General features: G+C 38.7%; 1 protein-coding gene across 2 annotated transcripts in view; it reads right to left on the bottom strand.

Moving 5' to 3' along the window:
• Window positions 1–402: 402 nt before the first annotated feature.
• Rnf13 (ring finger protein 13) overlaps window positions 403–26,280 on the bottom strand; it is a 76,684-nt gene continuing 50,806 nt past the window's right edge. For both annotated transcript variants that reach the window (XM_050120222.1, XM_050120223.1), the window contains 5 exons: window positions 25,627–25,717; window positions 21,040–21,145; window positions 11,706–11,799; window positions 2,483–2,563; window positions 403–2,024 (listed from right to left, as the gene is read on the bottom strand). In XM_050120222.1, the coding sequence (XP_049976179.1) occupies window positions 1,663–2,024; window positions 2,483–2,563; window positions 11,706–11,799; window positions 21,040–21,145; window positions 25,627–25,717 (734 nt within the window). In that variant the 3' untranslated portion in view covers window positions 403–1,662. The remainder of the gene's footprint in view (window positions 2,025–2,482; window positions 2,564–11,705; window positions 11,800–21,039; window positions 21,146–25,626; window positions 25,718–26,280) is intronic.

The raw sequence follows: 26,280 nt of genomic DNA, 5'->3' as shown, positions 1-26,280 counted from the left end.
TTTCTCTGTGTATTTGTAGCATCCTTTTCAAAATCAGGTGGCTGTAATTTTGTAGCCTTATACCTGGATCCTCTGTTCTACTCTGTTCATCTATGTATATTTTTATGTCAGTATCATGTGCTTTTATTACTATAGTAAGTAATTATTTTTTTTAAAGGGTGGAGGTGGTAGCATACACCTTTAATCCCAGCACTCCAGAGGCAAAGACAGTTTGAGGACAGCCAGGGCTCCACAGAGAAAAACCTGTTTCAAAACAAACAAACAAACAAACAAACAACAACAACAACAAAGGTATAAATTTTTAAAGAGAATTCAAAAATTAAAAGTGTCTTTTCCTAGTGTTACATTTCTCTTAAAATACAGCATTTTTAAACAATAATAAATGGCTCATACACCTGATAATACTTATTCTATAACATAATTTTATTCAATTTCCCATGTTACTACATACATCTGCTGTAAAGCATGTGCCACAATTTACAACAGAGTTCCCTAATTTATACTATTTAGGGGATAATTTTGGCTACAGTGTTAACTTTGGTGGATATGCCTAAAAGCCTGTGAGTAGCTAGTAAGTAACCTTGTATAAAATCCTAAGGTGATGTATGATCGCCATCATTTTCCTTTATAGCACCCTGCATATAAGGCTAATGTGGTAAGAGTTCATCAGAACAAATACTTGTGGCTTTTCAAGTGGAAAACATTTATTAACATTGAAGCTCCCATCATACAAGGCCATATAAAAATTCTTAGCATTCTGATTATACTTAAGTATATTTTCTACATAGTTACAGTTATATAATTTAGCTTTTAATAATACATTGCCTCAATACATTAGTTCTGTTAAGCAAAGCACTTATTTTCAAACCCAATACTTGAACAATTTCCTCTGCACATGGTTCAGCAGGGCTAACTAGCATAAGATGTTCTTTATGAAGAGGTATACAATCTCAATATTACAGTTGCTGAAATTTGGTTATTTTTATGCAGCATTTTTTATTGCAACACAAAAGGATACTGAAGTATGGAAAGTAAGATCCAGAGACGTTCCTGTGGAATCAAACTCATAACACTATAGTGTTTTTAAAAACCTTAACATAAAATATTTGAAGTTTATACTAGACTATTCCTATGAGGGAAAACTACTTGGGAATAGGGAGGAAAATGACATCTTTTAGTTTCTCCGTGGTTCTAAGAAGAAATATCCTAAATTGCCCATTGCCACTCACTAATCATGACGGGAAATATCAGAACAGACATGTGCCAACCCAACAATTGTAGGCAACTTTATGGAAGTGAGAGTGTTTTTAGCTCATGCTAGATGACCATAGCCGACTTCATGTGTAAGACATTTGCATACTGTGATCTAGGTCTTCACTTCAAGCTGTACTGAGGATTTTAAAAGTGTCCTGGCTACATTTCATCATCCCCAGAGAGCTGGTTTGCTGCCTGAGTTACAGCACCAGTCTGTTACTTGTTGGTGAGATGGATGTATACTACTGGAAATAAGTATCATAGATCAAACAGTCTATTTCAGGAACGTGATTACACTAGAAAACTAAAAAATAAGTTATTCCTACAGAAACCTCTAAAGGGAGCAGAAGAATCAACTCATATGTCTAAATAAACATTTGAAAGGGAAATGAACCAGCCACCTGAACGTCACACAGTGTTTGCTATGTTGTAGTCCGGTTCCCCATCAGGCTGCAGCTGGACCACAACACTGTGCTCAGTGACCTCGTTGTCGGCATCGCTGCTGTCGGTCTCGTTGTCGTCCTCCTCGTAGTCGGAAGACTCGGTCATGTTCTGATGTGAGTGGGATGCTGACAAAGATCCAAATGACGGCGCCCTGACCGTAGCTGAAGGCGAAAGTAAAGGGGTGTGCTCTGACACTTCATTTTCCTCCTGACTGCTGTCGGTGTCAGAGTCCGAATCACCTTGGGAAGGAACAACTTTTTGTTTGCAGACTGGACAGGTTTTTTTGGTTTTAGTTAGCCAGGGATCTACACACTTGCAGTGATAAGCTGTTGAAGCAAAATATACATCTTCAGTACAACAGTTCCGTTAAACAAAAGCACTCATTTTCAAATTCAATACCTGATTTAGTTCCACAGAGCCTAAGATATTCTTTATAAAGATGATCACAGTTAAAAGTTGCTGAAATCTGGTATTTTATGCAATATTTTCTTTTTATCACAACACAAAAGGATGATACCGAAATATAGAAATTAAGGTCCATAGACACTGCTTTTGAGCCGATTATGCCTAGCACTGTAGTATTCAGAGACTGTTATATTTAATTTCTTGCTGTGTTCATTTAGTGTAATGATTTGTACAAATTGTATACACACATAAAAAGTTAGTACATTTTTATAGATCACATCTATCCATTAGTTTTGTATTTCTGTGTCTTCTCCCTTGATACAGACAGAACTCAAGACCAAATTCTATAAACTCAAGGCAGCGTGTGGTTTACTCATACCATGGGAACAGGGAAGGACTCTTAGCTTATCTCCATCTTCATATTCTTCCAGACAAATGGCACATACATCGTATTCATCTCCTGAACAGAAAATGTAGACTTGAGCATTACTTAAACATTAGCATGTTCTGAATATTCTATACAAAAAAAAATGAAATTTCAAACTTGTCAAATTCTGAGCCATTTTTGTGGCTGATGGTAGGATTAAATTCAGGCACGCAACAAGAACTTTACCACTGACCTACATCCCTACCCCATCCTACCCCCCCTCACAAAACCACATCAAAACATTCAAATACTTTCAATATGTTCATTAAAAACAGATTGGAAGGGAAGATACTTTTAGTTTCAGATAACCCATATGTACCAGTTCGGTGGTGTTAAGGCTAGCAGCCAGGTAAATGGGCATTCACCAAATGGCTACTTGACTGTAATGCTAGTTTGTCTTACTCTTGTTTATGGCCTTATAATATCTAGTTTCCTTAATTCCTAGCTCTTCTGGGATTCAAAGGCTACATTTTGAAAGGAAGCAAAAGAGTACTCTTAAATACTGATGCTTTTGAGGGTCTATTTAAAAATACTTTGTTACCACTGACTACTTTAGTTCAGTATTTTCCAATTACTTTAAAAAATAACTTTAGGAAACAAAGAGGGTTTCACTGCCTGAGCTACACGGGTATAATGACTTTGGAAGGTAACAGAAATAAACTGCTACCTGGGAAGACAGTCTAGGTGAGCACCAGACATCAAAGGGAAAATGACTCTTCAGGCTAGTCATTCAATGTCCTCTGGTCATTTAAACACAGGACGAAGAATCCGAAATAGAAAGCTTTAAGAAAAATTAGTATTTTTGTTTTGCTAGTACCTTGGTTTTATTGTTACCAAATATACTCTAACAAATTCATGTGTATACATGTTAGACTCTCCTGTGGAGTTTAGTCAGATGGATTAGATGGGTCTTAACTAGAAATATTAAAGAGCTCCAACATATTTATGATAACATAATTATACAGATGAATCACTGACATGGATTTTGAAGGTAGAGTTTGAACACATTAAGCAATTAAATCATGACTGATGTTATCATACATGTCAAACAGTCTCATCACTCTGTAATAGGTCTCTTAGAAACAGCTGTAGTTAGCAGGGGTCAAGCTAGGTAGGAAGAATAGCTTGGCATTTTCACAGGAATTCAGTATGGTCACAAGAGTGCTTATACAGAACTACAGGTAATATATTTGTAGTGCTCTAAGATTTCATTTGTAACCCAAGAAACTAAATGTAGTTGTTTTCTGGGTTATCAGTAAATGTATATAGTTGGTATTTTAGAGTCATTAAGTTTTCATGTCCTGTGAACAGTTCTAAGTGATGACTTCATAGTGACCTATACTTCTTGCTACAATACTTACTTTGCACATAAGATTCAAGGATGTAGTTTGTGGCATGGACCAGAATAGAGCCGAGTGGTTTTTTTTTTTTGTTTTTTGTTTTTGTTTGTTTTTTCGAGACAGGGTTTCTCTGTGGCTTTGGAGCCTGTCCTGGAACTAGCTCTGTAGACCAGGCTGGTCTCGAACTCACAGAGATCCGCCTGCCTCTGCCTCCCGAGTGCTGGGATTAAAGGCGTGCGCCACCACTGCCCGGCCTGAGCCAGTGTTCCATACGCTTTGTAGAAAGCCCTTGTAGTCCTGGACTAGTTATGAAGTGACAAAACCACTGCCTCATCCCATCTTCTAAGTTTATTTATTTTTGTGTTACCTTGGAAAATAAAATTTTAAAGCTACAGTAGTTAGGTGCCTGGTAACTTAAAATAAGAAGAAGTCCCCCCCAAAGTAGGTACTCTTGGTCACATTTACACATTAAACGTATGGTGAGGTTAAAGAACTGTACAAGATCACACACATAATATATGGAGAAATCCAGAATTCCAGAATGCTGTACACTTCAAAGTCTTTGCATTGTCTCAGCCATTATGTTTTATTGCCTCCTAGCATATGTGCCTAGATTTCTAGTCACATTTAAATAGTCCACTTAGACTCGTAGTACCTGGATTTTTTTTTTTGTAGTATATTTTTGTTTGAACATGTGCATGGAGGTCAGAGAACAACCTTGAGTGTGGGTATTTGCTATTCACCTTATCAGAGACAGGGTCTCTTGCTGACCTAAGAGCTTCTGAGGATTCTTCACTCTCCACATCCTATCTTGCCAGAGAAGTTCCAGGATTACAAGACTCAGTGCTGGCTTGGGGGTGGAGAGGGGCTATGGGTTCCAAACACAGCTCTCACACTTGCTCCGCAGGTGCTTTACCCATCAAGTCACCTCCCTAGCTCTGAAGTATTCGTAAGCAGTCATCTAGGAAATTAGGGTTAAAATCCCTTCCAGAGCTGACTTCATGACACCTAAATTTATACAAATCCTGGGCTAGATAGGTGACCAGGGTTCAAATCCCAGCACCACTTGGTGGCTCATAAGAATATAAAGTTAAAAGCCTGCTCCACTTCAGTACATATGAGGAACTAGGCCTATATTACTCTTGGATAAAGCAATAGTGCTTCTAAATGAGTTGTACTTATTGTATAGATTTTTAATCTCAGGTAAAGTAACTATAAAAAATTCAAACTTAAATTTCCTTCTAGAAAGTGCACTGGTAGAAATTAAGAAGAGAACACTAACACCCGAGTAGAAACATCCTAGCAAAGGGCATGCTATCATCTGAATAGTGAGTGCCCCCTAAAGGCCTATGTTTTAAAGATTTGTTCCCCAACATGGCACTGTCGGGAGGTGGTAGACACTGTAAGAGGTGGATGGGGCCTGACCGAGTGATACTGGCCTCGTCTTGAAAAAAATAAGACAATACAGTCATATCATTTTATTAAATATTATTATATATCAAGAGTTTTAAAAGCATAATCACACTATTATCATGCCTAATAAGAATGAATGACAGTTTCTTAATATCATTCAAAGTAAATTCAAATTTCATCAACTGTCCTGAAAATAATTTTTCATAGATGGTTTGTCCAAAGCAGGGCTTTGTCCTGCATTGTCCTGTTGCTGCCACTAGGCCAGCTGCCTGCTGCCATGTTCCCTGCCATCACAGACTCCTCCCTCTAGAACCACAAGCCACAATAGACTCTTCTTTGAGCTGCTTTGGTCATGGTATTCTATCAAAGAAACAGCAAATAACTAAGATACTTATAGATCCATGTCAGTTTATTTCTTTATTTGTGTGGGGTTTTGAAAACATGGTGCTCTGTAGCTATTTCCTCTGAACTGGAACATCCCTACATGGAGACTGAGACTCATGCTATTCCAGAAGCTCTTAAGGCTTCAAAGACTCATATGACCCTTCTCAAAGATTCTATATACTCCGCAGACTACTGTGGGAGAGATGAGAGCTTAGTGGAGCTCTGCTGGTTGTGTGTGACACGTCAGGGATGCAGCTCCTCTGAGTCATCACCCATGCTGGGGTGCACTCGGGGACGTGACTCCCTAGAGTTGCCCGTACTCCTTTAGGTAACCTCAATAACTCCATTCGTTCACTAAGCTAGACTAAGGTGGAGTTATTTGTTGGGTCTGTCATCAGTGCCCTATCTAGGGTAAATAAACATTTATTCATGACCTCCCAAGAAAAGCACAACACAATTGGCACCTGAATAGGGACTGATATGACCAAAGATGACTTGGGGAGAAGTTGTGAGGCCCATGGTATGACGATAAAATCTAACTGAGGTAGATCTGTCTGAGGGTGTAGCATATGTGGGGGTAATCCTGATAGAGTCATTTTCCTTGTGTGATATGGATGGAGAGTATCCTTGCTGTGCTGAACTGGCAATTCTAAACAATGAGAGACAAGATATAAAACCAACTCCAAGCCACCTGAAAGTGGGCCACTTAGACTGACGATCTTCTGTGTGGAATGAAGTGTCATGCCTCCTTGATGAATATGGGCTCACCTCTCTCCCCAAAGAGCTGGCAGACTAAAGAATGTGTTGCAATCCCCAAAAGCACAGGTGAGATGAACTCAAAAGCAGTTTGTGACAGAAGCTGCATGGTTTTTCCGTGGGCAATAAGACATGCAACTAAGGCTCAGCTATCTTCCAGAAGGACATTGTGAGATTACAAGTGGAATTACAGTGGGGGAAAGTCATGTATTATCCTTGTATTAACCGCTGCTTTGGCAGGAAAGATAGAAAAAGGAGAGAACAAGATGGAGGTGTTGGCCTTTTATCTCCTAGAGTTGGCAGGATACAAGGAAAAGAGTAAAAATTAGTTCTCTACTGAAGAGCTATTGTTGGGTGTCCAAAAACTGAATAGAGTATAGTAAAAGTGATGGAAGATACCAGTCAAGTTTGACATAAAGGCAGCTAAAGGCATTTGCCACCAAAGACTTGACCTGAGTTTGGTACTCAAGCTCACATGGTGGAAGGAGAGAATCAACTTAGACTCCCCCTACAAATAAATACAAATAAATGTAAAAAGACAAAAATAAGTTTTTCCTCTTTTCAGTAAAGACCTTGGGAGTAGATAGGGCTTTAGTGGACTTGCCAAGCTCCATGGCAGATGTAATCTTTGTAAGGTAGAAGGAGCTCTGGTAGATCTTAATTGCAGTCTAGCATGTAAATTAAATTTAAATTCCTGAAGCAATCCAGAGGAGCTGAGAAGGGCAAAACAATCAGAAGGGTCTATCGGGGCCATTCAGAAGATCAGCGTGGGCAGACCTGTCCTGGAATTCCTGAACAAAACATTAACAGAAAGACAACCGTGTTAGTTTCTGGAAGGCAGGAAACTGTTGCCTGAGCAATGGTTCAGAAAAAATATAAATGATAAAAATAGTGCAAATGAAAAGGATTTCCCTGGGGGGTGTACAGTATTTACCCATAAACGTGTGTGTGCACGTGAGAGCACACACACACACATACACACCATAGTGCTCTGTATACATTTCTTCCCCTATTTAAAAAAAAAAAAGTACACTGGAGTTGGAGATTTATCGCCCAGCCTGGGGCTTTCGGCAGCCAGCTGTGCCAATGAAAATGAGAGGGACACAGTGCCAGCCTGAGCTTATCAGCCCTGGGGAGCCGACTCCTGTGGCAGGCACAGGAGACTTGTTCTCGCTTCCCTCGGACCTGATCCAGACTAGGCAGCACAAACCGGCCTCCTGAGACTGCTGGGTATTTAGAAGGATGCACAGACTCCATGGCAGATGCAGCAGCACATTAAGATGAGATCAGATGACTCATGGAAAAATGACTGAGTTATCGAGAGTTGGATGGATTAGTGTCCTCACCCATGCTGCTGCACAGAACACCGTTGATACAAGTGATAGGGTCTTTCCATGCAGTACTGGATCTTGTGAACACTTTTTTAATAGCAGCCCAGGACAGCAGCAGGCCTTCAAAGACTGCCTACCTTCTGTAAATGCTAACCCTTGTGTGTCTTACAGATTTGGAAAGGTACCTGGAAGGATGGTAAAACTGTCCCTATTCAAGTGTTTGAATGAAGTGCATAGGTAGGAAGAAATATTCCCAGGAGCCATAAGGTTGCTAGGTAAAAACCTTAAGTCCCAGGAGTAGGTTGTCTTCCTATGGCTTACTGGCAGAGGAATCCCCTGATACTCCACAAACCATAAAGTTATTCTCACTGCCATTGGCTGCACACCAGCACTGGATGGTAAGACCCTATTTCTAAAGGTGGCACACACTATGTCTGTAGGACATAGAGAAATGAGGCAGAGATGAAGCTGAAAGTCCCCTGCGTTTTCGCTACAGTAGCAGACTATGCACATTCCTAGGGAAGAATTGTTGCTGATAGTTCTGCTCAGATATGGATGCTGTGCACTGCACTAACAGCACAGCAGGCACGCGGAGCATACAGGTGCAACAGCGGTGTGACTGTTATGGGTACAACCGACCGCTTTTTAAAATTAGATTTAAAAACTACTCCACAGTTCAGAATCCATGATTGGTTTTATAAACAAACAAAAACAACAAAACATGGCTGAGGAAATGAAGAAATAATCACTGATGGGGAAAAGGGAGAGCGGGGTGAGCCAATCAGGCTAAGATGAGAAACTCTTATAGCAGCCTAGTGCTTTTAAACTAAATTTAGAAAATAACAAAAGGAAGGAAGGGAGGGAAGAAGAGGAAGAGTTAAAATACAGATACCCTGCATGGGTGGACAATGCTTCCCTGAGAAGACATCAATTGTTAAATGAAAATTCCTTACCAGAAGTGGGATACCTTTCTCTGAGCTACTGGCCAGGGAGGCCCAGAGGCCCCTAAACAGCATGGGCTTTAAAAGGGGAGAGGGGAGCATGATGGACAGATGCAATGTTGGGGTGCCCAGGAGATGTGAGAGGGAGTAATGGGGTGCATACAGTCAAGATAATTGTTTATCTATATAAAATTCTCAAAGAAACAAAATATTCCTCTCTTTAAAAGACTATTCATTCAGTAAGACTATTCTTTTCAATAAATGACACTGAACAACTGGATTTCCATATTCCAAAAATGAAATTAGAGCCCACTTCAGACCAAATACAAAAAGTAAATGAATTTATATGAAATATCAAGATGGGGGGAGTTTTAAATTGGCTTTGGTTTTTAAACAAGAAATTCAGGATTATACAATGAAATCAAGAATACAGTCTTATGAAAATAGAAGTTACCAGCTCACAAATGACAGATAAAGCATGTAAAACCAGTGTAGAGCTGAACTGTCAAACAAATCCAGAAGGGGCTCTTGAGAGTATATAAAAATTCTATTTTTTCCCTCTCATTTGCAAACTAAATTTTATTTCTCATTATGTACTAAAGCAAACAAACAACAACAACAAACTGGAGATTAGAGAATATATAAAAGCTCTTGCTACCCTCGAAGCGGTGGGATATTCCACACCCAACCTGCCACAGATTAGCAAGCCTATGTCCAGTAAGGATCTTTCTCAAATAAAGGTCTGTTTGTCCTTTTTCTGAATCAACAACAAAAAAGCAGCCTCCGTCCTTTCCCTACTTCTAGTCCATCAATAAACCGACTGCATCCCATCTTCCAGATGTATCCAAAATTAGAAGACTTTACCTCCCTAATGGTGACCCAAGCACATTTATAATTAATGCAGTAACTTACTATCTGCTAGTTGTTTATATCCTTGACCCTGTACCGCTTTATTCTTAACACAGCTGGGGGCAGGGAGAGAACTTTTTTGTTTTGTGTTTTTTGAGACAGGGTCTTGCTATGTACCCTGGACCTGGAACTCACTGTAGAGACCAGACTGGCCTTGAACTCATCTAGATCCACCTGCCTCTCTCTGCTTCCCAAGTGCTAAGATTATAGGAATGCTAAAAGAAAAAAGAGAAAAAAGGTGCTACTTCTGCTTAAAATTCCACATGGCTACTCATCTGAGAGGAAAAGCCAACTTTGCAAATCTCTTCTAAACATTTTAACCCAAAGTAGTCTCAATATCCTTGTCTTTATTTCCCTCTTCTTCCTTCTTCGTTATTGCATGCTTGTAAAACATGTATGTTTTTAGTTAACGCTCTCTGTCCACCACATAGGTACTTGGGATCAAATTCAGGTCAGTAGACTTGACAGCAAGTACCTTTACCAGCTGAACTATCTTGCCAGCCCTCAATGTCATGTTCTAAAAATATTTTGTTTTAGGGGAAAAAAATTTAAAGTAGGTCCGAACACTGAAAGGGGAAAGTCTTCTCCAATGGAATCTCAATGGATATAACCATACTTAAGGGCAGGCCTCATGCCCAGGAGTAGTTCATAACACAAAGCAAACTCAATGGCATTTTCGTAGACTTTTTTGGCTCACATTGCTTTCTTTGGATATTTTTTTGTCTCATTGGTTTTTTTGCTTGTTTATTTTGGTTTCCTTTTTCATGTGTGTTTTTGTGGGGGTTTTCAGTGTGTGTGTTCCTTGGGTTTTTTTTGGTTTGGGTTTTGTTTGAAGAAAGAAAGGGCATGGAGCTGGGTCAGTGGGGAGGTGAGGAGGCTCTGGAAAGACCTGGATTATCTCACATTAGTCAAGAAAAAAAATATCTTTAAACTAGGGATTAAGAAATACAAAACTAAGCATATAAAATGGAGCTTTAAAAGGAGATTCCTAAAGCTAGTCTTTCATACTGGGTCTGATCTGTACAGAACTTTTAGATAACTCACCTTATATGCTAGCAGTTTACAGCTTCTCTGTCCCTTTTAAAATTGAAATGCAATGTCTTACATCTTTCTTATTGTTATATTTTTAGCAAGATAAAATTGTAAATGACAATAAAACATTTAGTTATGTGGAAAATGAAACTTTGCTTTTTATTTATTAATCATTCAATTGTTTATTTTATGTATATGGGCAAATTTTGTCTGTGCATATGTCTAATGCCTGGTGCCCATAAAAGCCACATAGGGTGCTGGAGTGCCCTGGGACTGGAGTCACAGATGGTTTTGAGCCACCATGTGGGTCCTAGGAATTGAATCCCAGTTCTTTGGAAGAGAAGCCAGTGCTCTCTATCCATAAGCCATCTCTCCATCCCCTAGAACTATGTTTGGATGCCTTTTCTATTTTCACCTTATGTTCCTTACCCTCGTTAAATAGAACATTGTATTGGTATAAAAAATGAAGTCTGGGAAGTACTAGTCAAAAGGATTAACAAGTATATACGTATACTTATATATATACACCTATATTAGGAGCTCTCTAAACACAGAGAAGGAAACTACGCTGCTGTAACACAAAACCTGGACTCCTCTCCAGCTCTGCCAATACAGTTCAAGCCTCAGTGAGGCCCCGTTCCCTTGTTACTATGGAAGGGTAACGATAGCACCCATTTCATATTAGCATAACAATTAAGTGGCATGCAAAGTGCAAACCCCTAACAGCTACCTATGGTTTTACCAGCAAAACGCAGTATATAACACAGCAAATGAGAGCGTAGGAGGGTAGACTACCTTTTTCTCTGACATTGTCTACTACTGCACATGGCAGTGACAATATTTTTTTTCCATTTTTACTATTACTTTTACGTTTTCTGTCAACTCCATACCTTGCTCCTGCCTTTACCAGGCTACCAGAAGATAAGAACATCTCTCATAAACATTCATTATTAATGTTAGTGTTGGGCATGGTATATAGCCAAGACTCAGAATGTAGTGTAAGTATGGCCCTCATGTATTCTGACACATACTACATGTTATTATTTAGAAAATAACAATATTCACTTACCCTTCTTGAACTTATGTATAGGGAGTTTTTTAAGTTGATCTTTACGAAGTCTGTTTCTTCTGTTTCTATGTCTGTCCTGGACAAATTTTGTGATCTAAAGATAGGGAAAAAAAGGACAGGTCATATACAAATAGGCACTGAAATAAAAAAAAAAAAAGAAGTTTTACTTATATGAGTACACCTTTGTGACAGAAGAGGGCATCAGATTCTACCACAGACAGTTGTGAGCCACCAAGGGGTTGCTGGGAATTGAACTCAGGACCTCCAGAAGAGCTGTCAGTGTTCTAAGCAATCTCTCTACCGCAGCTTCCATGATGAGGTTTTCCCTTTCTCCCCCACCCCTTTTCTCTTAAATTTTATTTTGTTTTGTTTATTTTTCTGGGGGTGAAGATGAAATTGGGAGGCATGATGTGAAAGACACAAAGAATAAAAATAGATAGATTAGATAGGTAGGTAGGTAGGTGGATGGATGGATGGATGGATAGATAGATAGATAGATAGATAGATAGATAGATAGATAGATAGATAGATCCTAACAGAAAAGCCCAAAAGTGACAGTTTTGGAGAAAAAAAAAAACTTACATTTCTGGGTAGCTGCTGTAAAAACAATTCATTTATTCAATTCTAATGACAATATTATTAATTAAAAATTAAGTTAAAAGTGATTAGTTAACTTACATAATATTCTTTGAATTTCTTATTAATGAAGTTTATCTTCTTAAAATTATTACATTTATTTACTTAAGTATCTGTTCTGTATGGTGTCACATACACAGGAGCATGTGGATGTCAGAGGACACCCTGCAAGAATGGGTTCTCTCCTTCTACCATGGTTCCAGGAGTCCAACTCAGGTCATTAGGCTCCGCAGCAAGCCTTACTCTCTGGGCCATTTTGCCATCCCAAACTTACTGGTAGTGATATTATAAATAGTCTATAACTAGTGTTTCAAAAATACAAATAGTAGGCTACAGATTATGAATACTTTAACTGGTCAAAAACAATGGGAAATTGAGTCTACAGAGATAGGTCGGCGGGTAAGAACACGTGCAGCTCTTGCAGAGGGCCCAGTTTCAGTTCCCAGCACCCACATGGTTTACAACCACTGGTAACTCCAGTTCCAGGGGAATCAACACCCTCTTCTGGTCTCCATGAGCACCAAGTAAGTTGGTATGGAATATAACTCAGAATGAAAGAATGAATAATCAACATATTCAATAATTTACATGAATCTCAAAAATGATGCCAAAAATGACACAAAAGACAACCTAGTTCATAATTCCATTTAAAGCTACTGAAAACAAACTGCAGTGACTAAAATCAGGCTTGTAGATATCTAGGCCTCAGAGTCAAGAGACATCAAGATTACCAAGGAACATAGGGACATTTTTTAAGGTGATAGACATCTCATTATCTTGACTATAATGGTGGTATTTTTATGCCTGTGTGTTTGAATACAAACACACACACACACATAAATATATATATATAAGTGCTAAAATTTACTACTACGTACAACTTAAATATGTGTGGCTTATTTTATGTAAACCATACCTTAATAAATATTTTAAATGTTTTAAATAATAAATGTTTTAAAATATTAAAAATAACAGTATGAGGCTAGGAATATAACTCAGTAGTAGAATGGTTGACTAGTTTATACAAGGCTCTTTTTCTAAGAAGAAAACTCCAACAATATGGTATAAGCCTTAAACAAATAGTAAAAAGATAAAGAAAACATTATATAATCCAAATTTACATTAAAAAGCTGAATAATATGCAGACATTGATCCAACTATGTATAAATACAATAGATGTAAACAAAAAAGTTCATCAATCTTAAGAGAGTATATAATAAGAAAAAAATCCAATTTTATACTATTTACAAGATACTATTAAAACTGAATGATGCCTTAACATTTAAAGGGGTGGATGAATACACCTATGCAGTAAGCACATTAGATTAAAAAAGCTGAATAGTAAAAAGAATATTTCATCAAGAATATGCTGAAAACTGTGGGAGCAATATGAAAATTCAAAACCTCAGGGATCTGTATCTAAATCAAACACATTTAAATAGCAGAGCTGCACTAGCTCTCACTGCATGTCACATCCCAATAGTAGGGCTGCACTTGTCACTGCATGTCACAAAAAGCCCGTAATGTGCCACCCTTCCAAGCGAGGGTGTGCTCTGAGAACAGACACACAGCAGCCCACAAGATGCAGCACTGAGATGAAAACCACATTTGTGTATGTAGACTGAGGGCTCAAAACATTTTAAGCTTAAAGTATTCAAATTAATTTCACCTGTTTCTTCTTACTTTGTTGAATTTGGCTACCAGAAGATTAAAAATAATAGTGTTCTATTGCTTAGCATTGCGTTAGAAAACCTAATGTAAAACTGCAGACAACTAGTCAAAGTTGCACAATTTGTGAATATACTGAAATCATTAAATTGTGCATTTTAAATATGTCAATTTTATATTACAGAGATTTGTTTTTAAGTTAGACAAACCCACAGACTTAAATGAAAGGACATGTAACCTGGCATTCTCCACATCTGTGAATAACATTTATAAAATTTGACTACAAAAGGATGCACAGGGCGGGTGTTTGAAAATTACATAAGAGCTCATAACATGTTTTCTGACCTTAATACAACTAAATTAGAAATGTACAGGAAAAGACACTGGGGGGAAAAACACGTCTGAAGCTTAAAACTTAAGTAAGGTAATCCGTGAATCACAAAGCAACTCACAGTGGGTAACAGGTTTCTGGTGAAGCCTCTTTACCTCCTAGAATCTCAGCAGCCCAGAAAAGACCATGAATTATGGAGGAAGGTGAAACACTAACTCACTGGAGGAAGAGAGCTGTTCACTGAGCCATACAATTAGACAGCCTTAACCACTCAAGTATCTGACGGTAGCTTTGAGATGGTGTGGGCTACTGTGGAGCCAACCCTGAGGAGCTGAACAACAGCCACAGGTGAGAGTAGGTTGGAGTACAGCCAAGTACGCCTACTTAATCCTCCAAATGAACCACAGGGATAATTTTCTTCTCTCCTGAGACAGAAGGGGCAAAAGAACAGAGAAAAGGCTGGAATTGAGTTCCCTTCACATAGAAAGAAAAACTAAAACAATCAGACATGTCTTACACAGGGATGAAGCCTTAAATAAGTTGTGCAGCCCAGTCCCAGGGGATCTACAAACACTCCCTCCCTTAAGTCTCAGAGAACATTGCAGAAAAGGAAGCAGAAAGATTTTAAGAGCCCAAGGATTAGGGAGTTTGCTCCCTAGTAACAGCAGAAGATACACCCATGAAGTCTCACCAAGACAACTGCCCAAACGTGAGCTGAACAAAGATGACAACAATGAACATACCAAACTGGATGGAGAAAAGCCCATGAGGCTAACAGAGAACTACAGGCAACTGAGGAAAGCTGGGAATAGGAGAAGTGGTCCTCCCTAAGGAAGAGCACACTGATTGGTTGTCCAATACCAAACAGACAGCCCCCAAAACATCGTATTAGGTAGCATTATATGAACTTAACAGGTTATATTTAGGAGTATATATATCTTACTTCTATCCATACTTATATGCATGGAATAACAATTAGCTTTAAGAAAATAGGTCATGAATTTGAAGGAAAGCAGGGAGGAGTATATGGGAGGGTTTGAGGGGGGAAGGAAAGGGCGAAATGTAACCGAATTATAATTTCAAAAATAAAATACAAATCTTTTTTTTAAAAAAAAAAAAAGACTATTTCATCTAAATCCCCTAAGGGACAACAGTGTAAATAAGGGCAGTGAAAAAAAAAGACTTTAAGAACAAAAGAAAAAAATGAGAGAGAGGGAAAGAGGGAGGGAGGGAGGGAGGGAGGGAGGGAGGGAGGGAGGAAGGAAGGAAGGAAGGAAGGAAGGAAGGAAGGAAGGAAGGAAAGAAATTTTAGCCAGGTATGGTAGTACACACACCTTTAATCCCAGTACTTGGGGAGGCAGAAGCAGGTAAATCTCTGTAAGTTCAAGACTAGTATGGTCTATATAGAGAGTTCCAGAACAGTTAGGACTACACAGAGAAACCCTATCTCAAAAAAATGAGTGAATGAAAAAATAAGAAAAAATATTTTTATGTATTTTGTTCACTGATAAATACATAAATCCCAAAGCAGTGTGGACCTGGTTTATCATAAATGTGGAATGAAACTCTACTTCTTTGAAAGACAATTAAATCACATAAACATCTAACAACAACAGATGGTTAAGAATACACAAAACTCATTCCACATGTGACCGAAATTGTCTTAAAGCTGTTAGTGAAGTATATGACGAACTGAAATCACTTTGTCTCACTACACTAAATAGCTTCCTAAAAATATAATGTAGCAAGAAGCCGAGGTCTTCCAGGAGAAATGGAGGCCTTCATGCTGCCTCCCTGTGACTGTTAAGGAGAGTCATCGGGATGAAAAAGAGTGGAGCTGCTTCCAAGAAAGCAGGTAGAGAGGAAGAAAGTGGAAGTCAGCTTCAGAAACCCAGAATGGCAGCAACAGAACCCGGGACAACGTAGAGAAGCAGATGGGGACACACGGATACACAGTTCCGCCAACTACAATCCCAATCATGGCTTACTGGTGAGGAGAGAAAACACAACCACCTCATCTCTTTAAAATAAGCTGGGTGACCATGGTGAAAAGAGACTTGTCCTATGGGAAAAACTTATAGCCCTCACCAGCCTGCAGTGCAATTTCTGGTTTAGGTAAGAATGATCCCTCTGGCAGCCAGTGTAGTAGAGAGGAACCCCATTTTATCACTACGACTAGAGGGTGAGCTTTTGACAGGGAATCTGTTTAAAACTGAGCAAGATTAGGGGCCTGGGAATGGAGAGCAACCACAAGCCAGGGAGTTATAATTTAACATGGCACAGCCCTTGGGCAAGAGACTTATAAAAAGCAGGAAGACACTTATAAAAAGCAGGAGGGCCAGATGCTGATGAGCTGAAATTGTAACCTACAGGAGGGTTGCCTCAGAGCACTGAATGAATAGGCGCACTGATGGAAATAACCATACCGTCTGATAGCTCTGGGCATGGGATCTGACTCTTTAGTTGCCTATCTGCCATCCATAACTGCAGAACCCAAGGACTCTGAAGTCCACCAGCATGGGGACTAAGACTTAGATCATGAACACAAGAACACAGGTCCTTCCTCTGTACACATCTCAAAGCTGCGGCTGATTCTTATGCATTTAACATATTTGAGAGATGGCCCCTGCTAGAACATTAGCTACTCCCTTGGATATAATCTAGGGAAACTCAAGAGAGTGAGAAGACTTGGCTAGCCCACAGACTGCTAAGCTAACTGTGACCGGCAGAGGCCCCTGGTACATAAAGAAAGCTCTATTAGTGGAGACACTTTTGGTGGATACCGGACACTTGAACAACAGACTAACACCAGCAGAAATCACATGACTGACAAGAGGCAAGTTCACCTGGCCCTCTGCGCATGCCTCCACACCCACCCGCACATCTCATGCACTTAACTGGTAGTCTGCAAGTTTTACAACTCCAGCACTTCATCCCTCCCCCACCATGCTTCTGAGTTTTCTTTGCTTTTTGTCTGTATGTACATGTTCATATGCATGCATATGTGTGTCCTGGTGCACATGTATGAATGTGTGTAGGTCAGAGGTAGAAAGGTGTCTCCCTCAATATCTACCTTACTTTTCTAAGTCAGGGTCTTACACTAAAACTGGAGCTCACACATGAGGTGAAGATGGATGGACCTCAGGGATTGTCTCATCTTCACCCCCAGCACCAGGACTAAGGGCAAGAGCTTCTGGATGCTGGAGATGACACTGGTCCTTATGCTTGGACCTTGGGCACTCTGCTGACCAAGTCATCTCCCTAGCCCCTGTTTTTATTTTTAGTTCCTTCCTTTTCACATCAGTTTTAGCAGTGAAAGTTGGTTTTTTTTTAAATTCCCCATTGTACATTCTTCTAAGTTTTGTTTGTGCTTTCCATTGTTGAACAATCTTTTCCTTTCCCTATCTTGTCCCCTCCTACCATGTTCCCACCTTTCCCCCTCTCTACCATACTTTTAATACCATTTTATCTTGCTGTAAAAACTCACATGTATCTGTCATTTAAGTGGTGTGTGTGTATACACACAACATTGGTTCTCTCCTTCCAGCATATGGGTGGCAGGGATCAAACTCAGATTGTCAGGTATTACAACATGCACCCTTACTCTGTAAGTCATCTTGCCCACCCAAGCTTTTACATTTTATTTCTTTTATCTAATTTTGCCATTATTGTAAAATCTTGATGCGCTTCAGTTGTTTGTAATCTCATGTTCTTTCCTCTTCCCTTCTAGAACCATTATTTTCTGTCTTTTTTCCCTTTTAATTAATCTTGCTTCTCATCCATTTCCCCCCTTTTCCTGTCTTCTTCATTTCATTCACCTATAATTTTTTATGATTACCTAAAACAATTTCTCATGGTACATTCAGAACTAGTTTTCCCATTCACTGTTTCACGATCACTGGTGATCAAGTGGGCAGGGTTTAACCTATTTTAGTGTATGTCTACATCTTACATGGTTTGATGCTGTTTGTTTTCTCCTCTGAGTGGTACTGAGGTTTGAGCCTTCAAGAAAAAAAAAAATCCCCAAATAAAACTAGAAATCTACACAAACAAATGTATAACATACATACAAGGAATATTAAGGCAGCATGACTCCATTAAAATATCCTATATCATCAGCCACTGAATTGAAAGATTAATTAAACTGCTGACTGAAAATGTCAGAAGTTCAGTAGTGAAGATGATCAGTGACCTGGAATACCACACAAGCGTGCAGATTAACTCAATCCAGAATCTGGGGAGGAAAATCAGCAAGAGAGGAAAGATCAGAAAGTTAACAATATGAATGAAAAGTCTTAATATAAACAAGATCAGAAAAAAATCTAGATTTCAGAAACTAAATAGAAACAGTTGAAATTTTTAAGAAAGAAAGAAAACACAGTGGAAAGCACCAATAAGATACTTGAGCAACCAGAAGAAAGAATGTAAAGGATGAGGATGCAGTTGAGCAATCAGGACATTCAAACATTACAAGAAAAAACAAATTAGCATGACAGTGTTCAAGAGGTCAGCCTAAAGTCCACAGGATGGAAGGGGCTGAGATAAGAACTAAGGCACCGGGAATGTGGTGTGTGCACACCACAAGAAAGTGAAGATAAAGAACTTAAACTGAGAAACAATATTGTGAAAAATGGTCACTCCACCAAAAGCAAGCTACAGACTCAATGTGAGCCTACCAACATTCTAATGCCATTCTCAGAGTTCACGGAAAGAGAAAAAATAGACTTAAAATTCATATGAAAACATAAAATAAAAATCCAAAGAAATCCTGAGCAAAATAAATAATGCTGGAGGCATCGCCATCCCTGATTTTAAGTTATACTACAACACTATAGCAGCAAAGACAGCATGGTACTGGTACAGACGAACACACCAATGGAACAGAGGACCAAATACAAACCCACACAACACCAACTGCATGATTTTTGACATATGTTTTAAAAACAATACTGGAATAAAAGATGCCTTTTAGACAAACAGTGCAAGGAATCCAGGCCATCCACATGTAGAAGAACGAAACCGCATCTCTGATTTCATTCTGCACAAAAATCAACTCTAATTTAATCAAAGACTTTAAGGTAAAACTTGAAATTCTGAAACTCTTACAAGGAAAACAGCTAGGGAGATAGTTTAGCCCAGTGGTTCTCCACCTTCCTAACACTCTGACCCTTTAATACCAGTTGTTCCCAACCTTCCTAATGTTGCGACCCTTTAACTCTTTAACACAGCTCCTCATGCTGTGGGTACAGGTTATTTCTAGCAGCATGGGCAACTTACCAGTGGCTATAGCACTGAGAAGAAACATTTCTTCCTCTTTTAACTGCATGCAAACCTCAGGGAGGGTGACACCTAATGAGACATCTCCCTACCTGCTAACTGCCTACAACCCTCAACAAGACGAGACCACCACACTCCATGATGGAATGCTGACAGACCTAGTCTTGTACAGGTAACCACTGCTGCTAACAGACTAAAAGAACAAGAAGGGCTTTTATATTGTTTGAATTTTTCTCTTAATATTTGAATAAGGAATATAGAATAATTGTATATCTATTTTCTCTTCAAATACTTTTATATCACATATCATAGAGCCTCTAGAAATGTCTTCAACATAATCCCAAAAAGAATTAGGACTTAGCCAGGTGTGGTGTTGCACACCTGTAATCCCAGCACCAGGGAGGCAAAGGTGCACAGATCTCTGAGTCTACATAGTGAATTCCAGGTCAGCCAGGGATACACAGTGAAACACTATCTTTTCTTTAAAAAAAATAAAAAAAAAGAAGAATTAAGCATGACATGGGCCAATATTATTTTAGTATCATTTTGAAAATAACTTGGACCTCTAGAGTTCTGCAACCATACTCTTTATGATGGTCTTAGAGAAACCATGCATCATCCCTTTAGTTTAAGCCCTCCTAATGTCTTTTCTTTACATTTTAATATGAATTTTCTCAAATTCACTTCTAGATGAACTTGGAGAATTTGCTGATATCAATATACCACTATCTAGACTCTACAAATGATACTTCATTTCTGTATACGAATTCATACGTCTTACTTTTTTTCTCCATGGTTTTTTTTTTATTATTTCATTTTTTAAGTATATGAGTGTTTTGTCTGTATGTATGTGTGCCCTACATGCATGCCTGGTGCCCAAGGAAGTCGGAAGAGGGTATCAGGTCCCCTGGAACTGGAGTTACAGATGGTTGTGAACCACGTAGGTGATGGGAACTGAACACAGTCTTCTGTAAAGAACAAGTGCTCTTTCTCACTGAGCATCTCTCCAGTCCTCCTTAGTTTTTATAATCCATTTCAAGCTAAGCTACAGATATCAGTATATGCCCCCAAGTACTGTGTGTATACATATATAATATGCACGCATATACAATTTAATAGACTCAAAGAAATGCTATGCATTTGTGTACCGCAAATTTTTATCTAGATACAGAACATGGTTCTCACCCGGGAGAGTCCCTCCTACCGTTCCAGTAATCCTTTACCCATCCCCAGGGCCTCATACACAATTACTGTTTGTTCGTTCTTTCTCCCATTCATTCACATTATATTTGCCTTCTCTAGAACTTTACATAAATAGACATATTCCATATGTACTTATAAAATTTCTCTTTCTTAATTTGTCAATAGTTTTTTGATCTACCCATAGTATTTTTCATAATTATTAGGAGTTAACTGACCTACCATAAAAATGACTATCAGGATGAGGCAGATGCCCACTATGATGAGGAAAGGAATCAGATAGTACTCCAAAGGAAGACTTAGTTCTGGAACTAAGATTACATGGCCCCTAGAAGAAAGAAAAATTAATAATTGAGAGTTAGTAACAATTATCAAGTTATGCTATTTTAAAAAGATTAATGACATAGCCACTAAATTCAAATCTACTTTGCACATCTCATTTTCTAAGATATGACTTACATAATTTAAGACAGATGTTCTCAACCTGTGGGTTAGACAATCCTTTCACAGGGGTCATCTAAGACCATCAGAAAACACAGATGTTTACATTACAAATCATTACAGAAGCAAAATCACAATTATGAGGTAGCAACAAAAACAATTCTATGGTTGAGAGACACTACAACATGAGGGACTGTATTAAAGGGTCACAGCATTAGGAAGGTTAAAAAAAAACCACTGGTTTAAGGGATACTTTTTATATTTGTGAAGTCTATTTTGCATATTTTACAGAATAACCCCTGAAGGAATATTATTTACTGAATGCAGTGAACTATGCGAGAGTTGTATTTTATATGTAACATCAGCATAACAGAAACTGTAGGACTAGAGAGATGGTTCAGTGGTTAAGGGTACTTGGTGCTGTTGGCGAGGACCTGGTTTTGAGTCCCAGCACCCACATGATAGTCCACAACCATTCATAACTCCAGCTATAGGGGACCCAGCACCTTCTTATGACCTCCATGGACACTAGACACACACATGGTGAGGTGAGCATATACACATTCAAAGAAAAAAACCACACAGAAACAAAACAATAAAGCTTTAAAAAAAAAAAAAAAAGAAGTAGCACCTGAGTAATGCATAAGATCCTCTACCTCATTCACTAACATTTTTAATTTTATACTCACCAACATAAAAACTCTATCGACTCGGGCCGGAGAGATGACAGCTCGGTGCTTAAGAGCACTTGCTGCTCTTTCAGAGGAACTGGCTTCAACTTGTACTTTCTATACTGGGTAACTCATAACCACGTATAACTCCAGCTAAAAGATCACATGCCCTCTTATGGCCTTTGCAGGCATCAGACATGCACATGTGCACATACATATATGCTGACAAACACTCATGAGTATAAAATAAAAATAAACACACCTTTTTTTACAAACACTCTACAGCAGTAATCCTCAACCTTCCTAATGCTGTGACCCCTTAATACAGCTCCTTATGTTGTGGTGACCCCTAGTCAAAAAATTATTTCATTGATACTTTATAATTTTGCTACTGTTATGAATCATAATGTAAATATCTGATATTTGAACCCAAAGGGGTCACAACCCACAGGTTGAGAACCACTGCTCTAGAGAAATTACTGACCCAAATTATACCCCCTCCTCCTTATATATATAACTTCACCCTTTGTACCTAGGATGATACACACAGCCCCTGTGAGATATTCCATGAAAACATCTCAAGAAATTTCTAGGAGTGATCTCTTGTACACTTCCATGTTCTCCACAGTTTGGCTGCAGAAATATGTATGTTGTGGGAATGGAAACCATCTCTCACTCCTCTTTGTTACAACCGTGCTGTTGGTGCTGTGACTTCACTATTACAAAACAGCTGGAACCCTACTAGATGCAAACAATGGTCAGAGTAGAGTTCACTGATGTGCATGTCATGTGTAGCCACACATTACACGTATGAAAGCTTTGCTTTACAAGTCCCCTAGGCTAAGGAGGGGCCTACAGCACTCAGCAGTGTGGATGTTCTCTCCTTTGGAAGGACTGCGGTACTAGACCGAGCAGAGGCAGCCATCTTACCCTACTACTCACTGCTAGGTGATTTTTTTTTAAGGTAATAATGCCACATACTCAGTTCAGGTAAAGTAATGACACTCAGTATACAACAACAACACAACAAAAAAGCCAAGTTGCTTCTTTCCCCACTAACAGAGGTCTTTAGGATTCACAGTACTTATGAAAAAAATACGTTATTTTGACTTCCAAACTGTTTTTACTACTATCATTTGTCAAATTTGCATCTAAGGAATTCAAGTAAACTGCAACAAGTATAAACAATACCAGGGATTTCTCCCAAATAATGCAAATACCCTCCAAAAACTCGCAAGGATTGCAAGAGCACAGTGTAAGTTTTCAGCAGAATAGAGGATAATAAATTATTTCACATGAATTTTTGTAGCTTTGTTTAAAATACCTAGGTGATAACAGCATTGGTGCAGAAAGAAGAAACCAGCAGCAGCGTGGAACCTGCCTCATCATCTCTTCTAGCAAAAGGCCATTTCAGAAAATAATTTCATCTGGGCACAAACCCTCTGCACTACACCAATGGTGCCTCTTGTGTGAGCCATCCATCTTCTGGTACGTCACTGCCACATCCCCACCGACGTGCTACAATTAACAGTGCTGCTGTCCAAACGCTGGACTGCTCTGCTAACCGATGACAGCTTCTTCATCTTTCAGCAGTTCGCTTATACTTCCTGTACTCCAGTTCCTCTTTTCTTCGTGTTTATGACTTACATAGAAACATTCCCCCATATGACAAAACAAACACGGTTCTGTGATTTAGCATGATGATTTGCTTAGAAATAACTTGCTAGGCAAGAAGAAACAAGTTATAAAAAAGCACATCAGGAAATTCCAATAAAGTAAAATTAACACATGTTAGAATAAACATGGTCTGGAATTCACTACAGACATTCCCAGAGGCACTGCTGGGATTCAGTGGTCTGGATTCTAAACCTAAAATTCTACATGTCCTATTCACGCTAGCCTGCCACATTTCAAATCACTTTAGCTATGGTCAAGACATTCTACAATAAGTATAAATAATCTGAAATTGATTAAGTATTTTATGCATCTTGAATTACAGGTTGTCCTGGCTAGTTTATTGTCAACTTCATAAAAGTTAGTTATCTGAGAGAGCCACAATCCAGAAAATCTCTAAGACAATCTCTAGGCAAGCCTGTGGGACATTTTCTTAACTAGTGATGGATGCGGGAGGGCTCAGACCGTTGTTGGTGGTACCACCCCCGAGCTGGGGTTTAAAAGAAAATAGGCTGAGGAAGTCATTAGGAGCAAGCCAGTAAACACTGATCTTTTATGGCCTCTGCTTCAGTTCCTGCTTCCAGGTTCTTGCCATGGCTTCCCTCAGTGTGGGGCTGTTACCTGGGAATGTAAACAAAATAAACCATTTCCTCCATAGACTGCTTTTGGTCAGGGTGCTTTATCACAGCGATTATGCCCCTAACTGGGACACAAATTCAGTGCACTTTCAAATTACCGCCCTTTCCTAGCCAGACTGCTAATGGTAGAGGTAGTGACAGTGACTACCTATGGCTGAGAACTGTTTCCTATTTTGTGTCTATTGCGGGTGAACCTACAGATTCACCCCAGATTAATCTCAATTTGGGGAACAAGAACAACAAAGAGGCACTCAAGCAATTCTAGTAATTTCTTACCACATCACATTCTATGGCCATGCAGCTAATATTGATCTCTGAAGCACGGAAATGTGCAATGGAGGAAATAAGGTTTATTCTGTGTTTGTATTTTCAGGTTAATTTCAAACATGATGTCAAGGCCTACATGTGAAAACAAGTTGCTAATTCCCCAGCTCCCCGCTGACATACACAGCCTTGCCTCTTCTCTTTCTGACACCAGCCAATAAAGTACAGAGCTTTCAGAACCACACACCAGAGTCTTTGATCCATCCAATTATCAAAGAAACAACCTGTGATGAGCTCAAATGTTGGCTACAGATGCACATGCTGGAAACTGAACTCAGGCTCTCCACAAGAGCAGTATACCCCCTTAATTTCTGTGCCATCTCTCCAATGCCCTACGTGCTATTATTTTTCACAGTGATTAAATTAATTAGACAGTGTTTAAAAAAATAAAGTGAAATTTATTCTTAATATGATTAAAAGTTAGATTCCTATTTTGAATCAAACTATCTCACTAATGAACAAGGTAAAGATACCCACTATCTCTACTGATTACCATGTGTTAAAGGTACTGTCAGTGCGTTTAGATGACAGAAAGCAACTCAAGTAGAAAAATTAGAAAGGAAAGGTGAAGCCATTCACATGTGTAATAGAAAAATTATTATCAACCATAAAATAATTTTGGCAACCACAGATTAACATCACCATATAAAATAAGCTTTCATTTATGCAAATTAAACTCTCCTTAGAAAATGTAATGACAGAGTAAAGTCTATCAATAATTGTAACCAATAAAATACCTCATCAGAAACTTGAAAAGAAGCCATAAATGGAAAACTTATGTTTAGCCACATCAGCAAATCTCTATAGCATGAACATATTTTTAATACATAATCAAATACAAAAGAACAATTGCTTACAATACAGTGACTTATATTAAGAAGAGATAATTTAGTGCAATCTATGAGCACATAATAAAATAATCTTTTCCAGGCCAGTCGGGGCTATACAGTAAGATCTTATCTCTAAATAAATTATTATCAATGTAACTAAAATTATATAATTCTAGTCTAATATAAGGAACAACGTGAAGTTACATGATATTTTTGATATTCATTACTTACCCTTTTTCATATGTGAATTCATCTTTCAGGGAATTAGCTGATGATTCACCAATGAAGACAGATGGAATGTCAATTTTCTTTAATGTTTCAACTGTGCAAAAGAACAGTAAGTTTATTTGTAAAAAGCTAGCATTTAAGGTTCTATCTAACAGCAGCAAATGCAATTGGAAGCAATCACATTCAGAGTCCACAGCCTACTATCTGACCCACCAGATTGCAGATTTATACTCACACCAGTGCTCAGAAGCACCGCACGACGAGACAAGGGCAATGCTGCTCACACACACACTCACTCAGTTCTCTCAACGTCTTACAGAACAGAAACATAAGTTTTTATCTTTAATATTTCCATTTTACTTACTCTCCTAAATACATAAAACTTTAACTATCAAAGAACAAAGAAGATGGCAATATTTCAGCCTTCCTTCCCACAAATTATCTAACTCCTAAGTAAAGAGGAAAAATTTTACTTTACATACCCAATTCCAAGACAGAGACAAGCCACCGATGTAAAACCATTTTAAAGGAGTCTAAGAGACAGCACCATGCCCCTGGCTCTCAAGCGGGAAATGGTGACAGGGACTAACTGGCATGAAGCAAAGAGCTAAGGGAGTTCCGACTTCCTCCTAGAGGTTACAGCAGAGCTAGCTTCTG

This window comes from Alexandromys fortis, unplaced genomic scaffold (assembly GCF_014885135.2).
Source record: "Alexandromys fortis isolate MF-2015 unplaced genomic scaffold, M_Fortis_MF-2015_v1.1 scaffold_172, whole genome shotgun sequence".
In the NCBI taxonomy this organism is placed as follows: domain Eukaryota; kingdom Metazoa; phylum Chordata; class Mammalia; order Rodentia; family Cricetidae; genus Alexandromys; species Alexandromys fortis.
The sequence above is the reverse complement of the archived record's forward strand: the minus strand, read 5'-3'. Positions and strand labels throughout refer to the sequence as shown.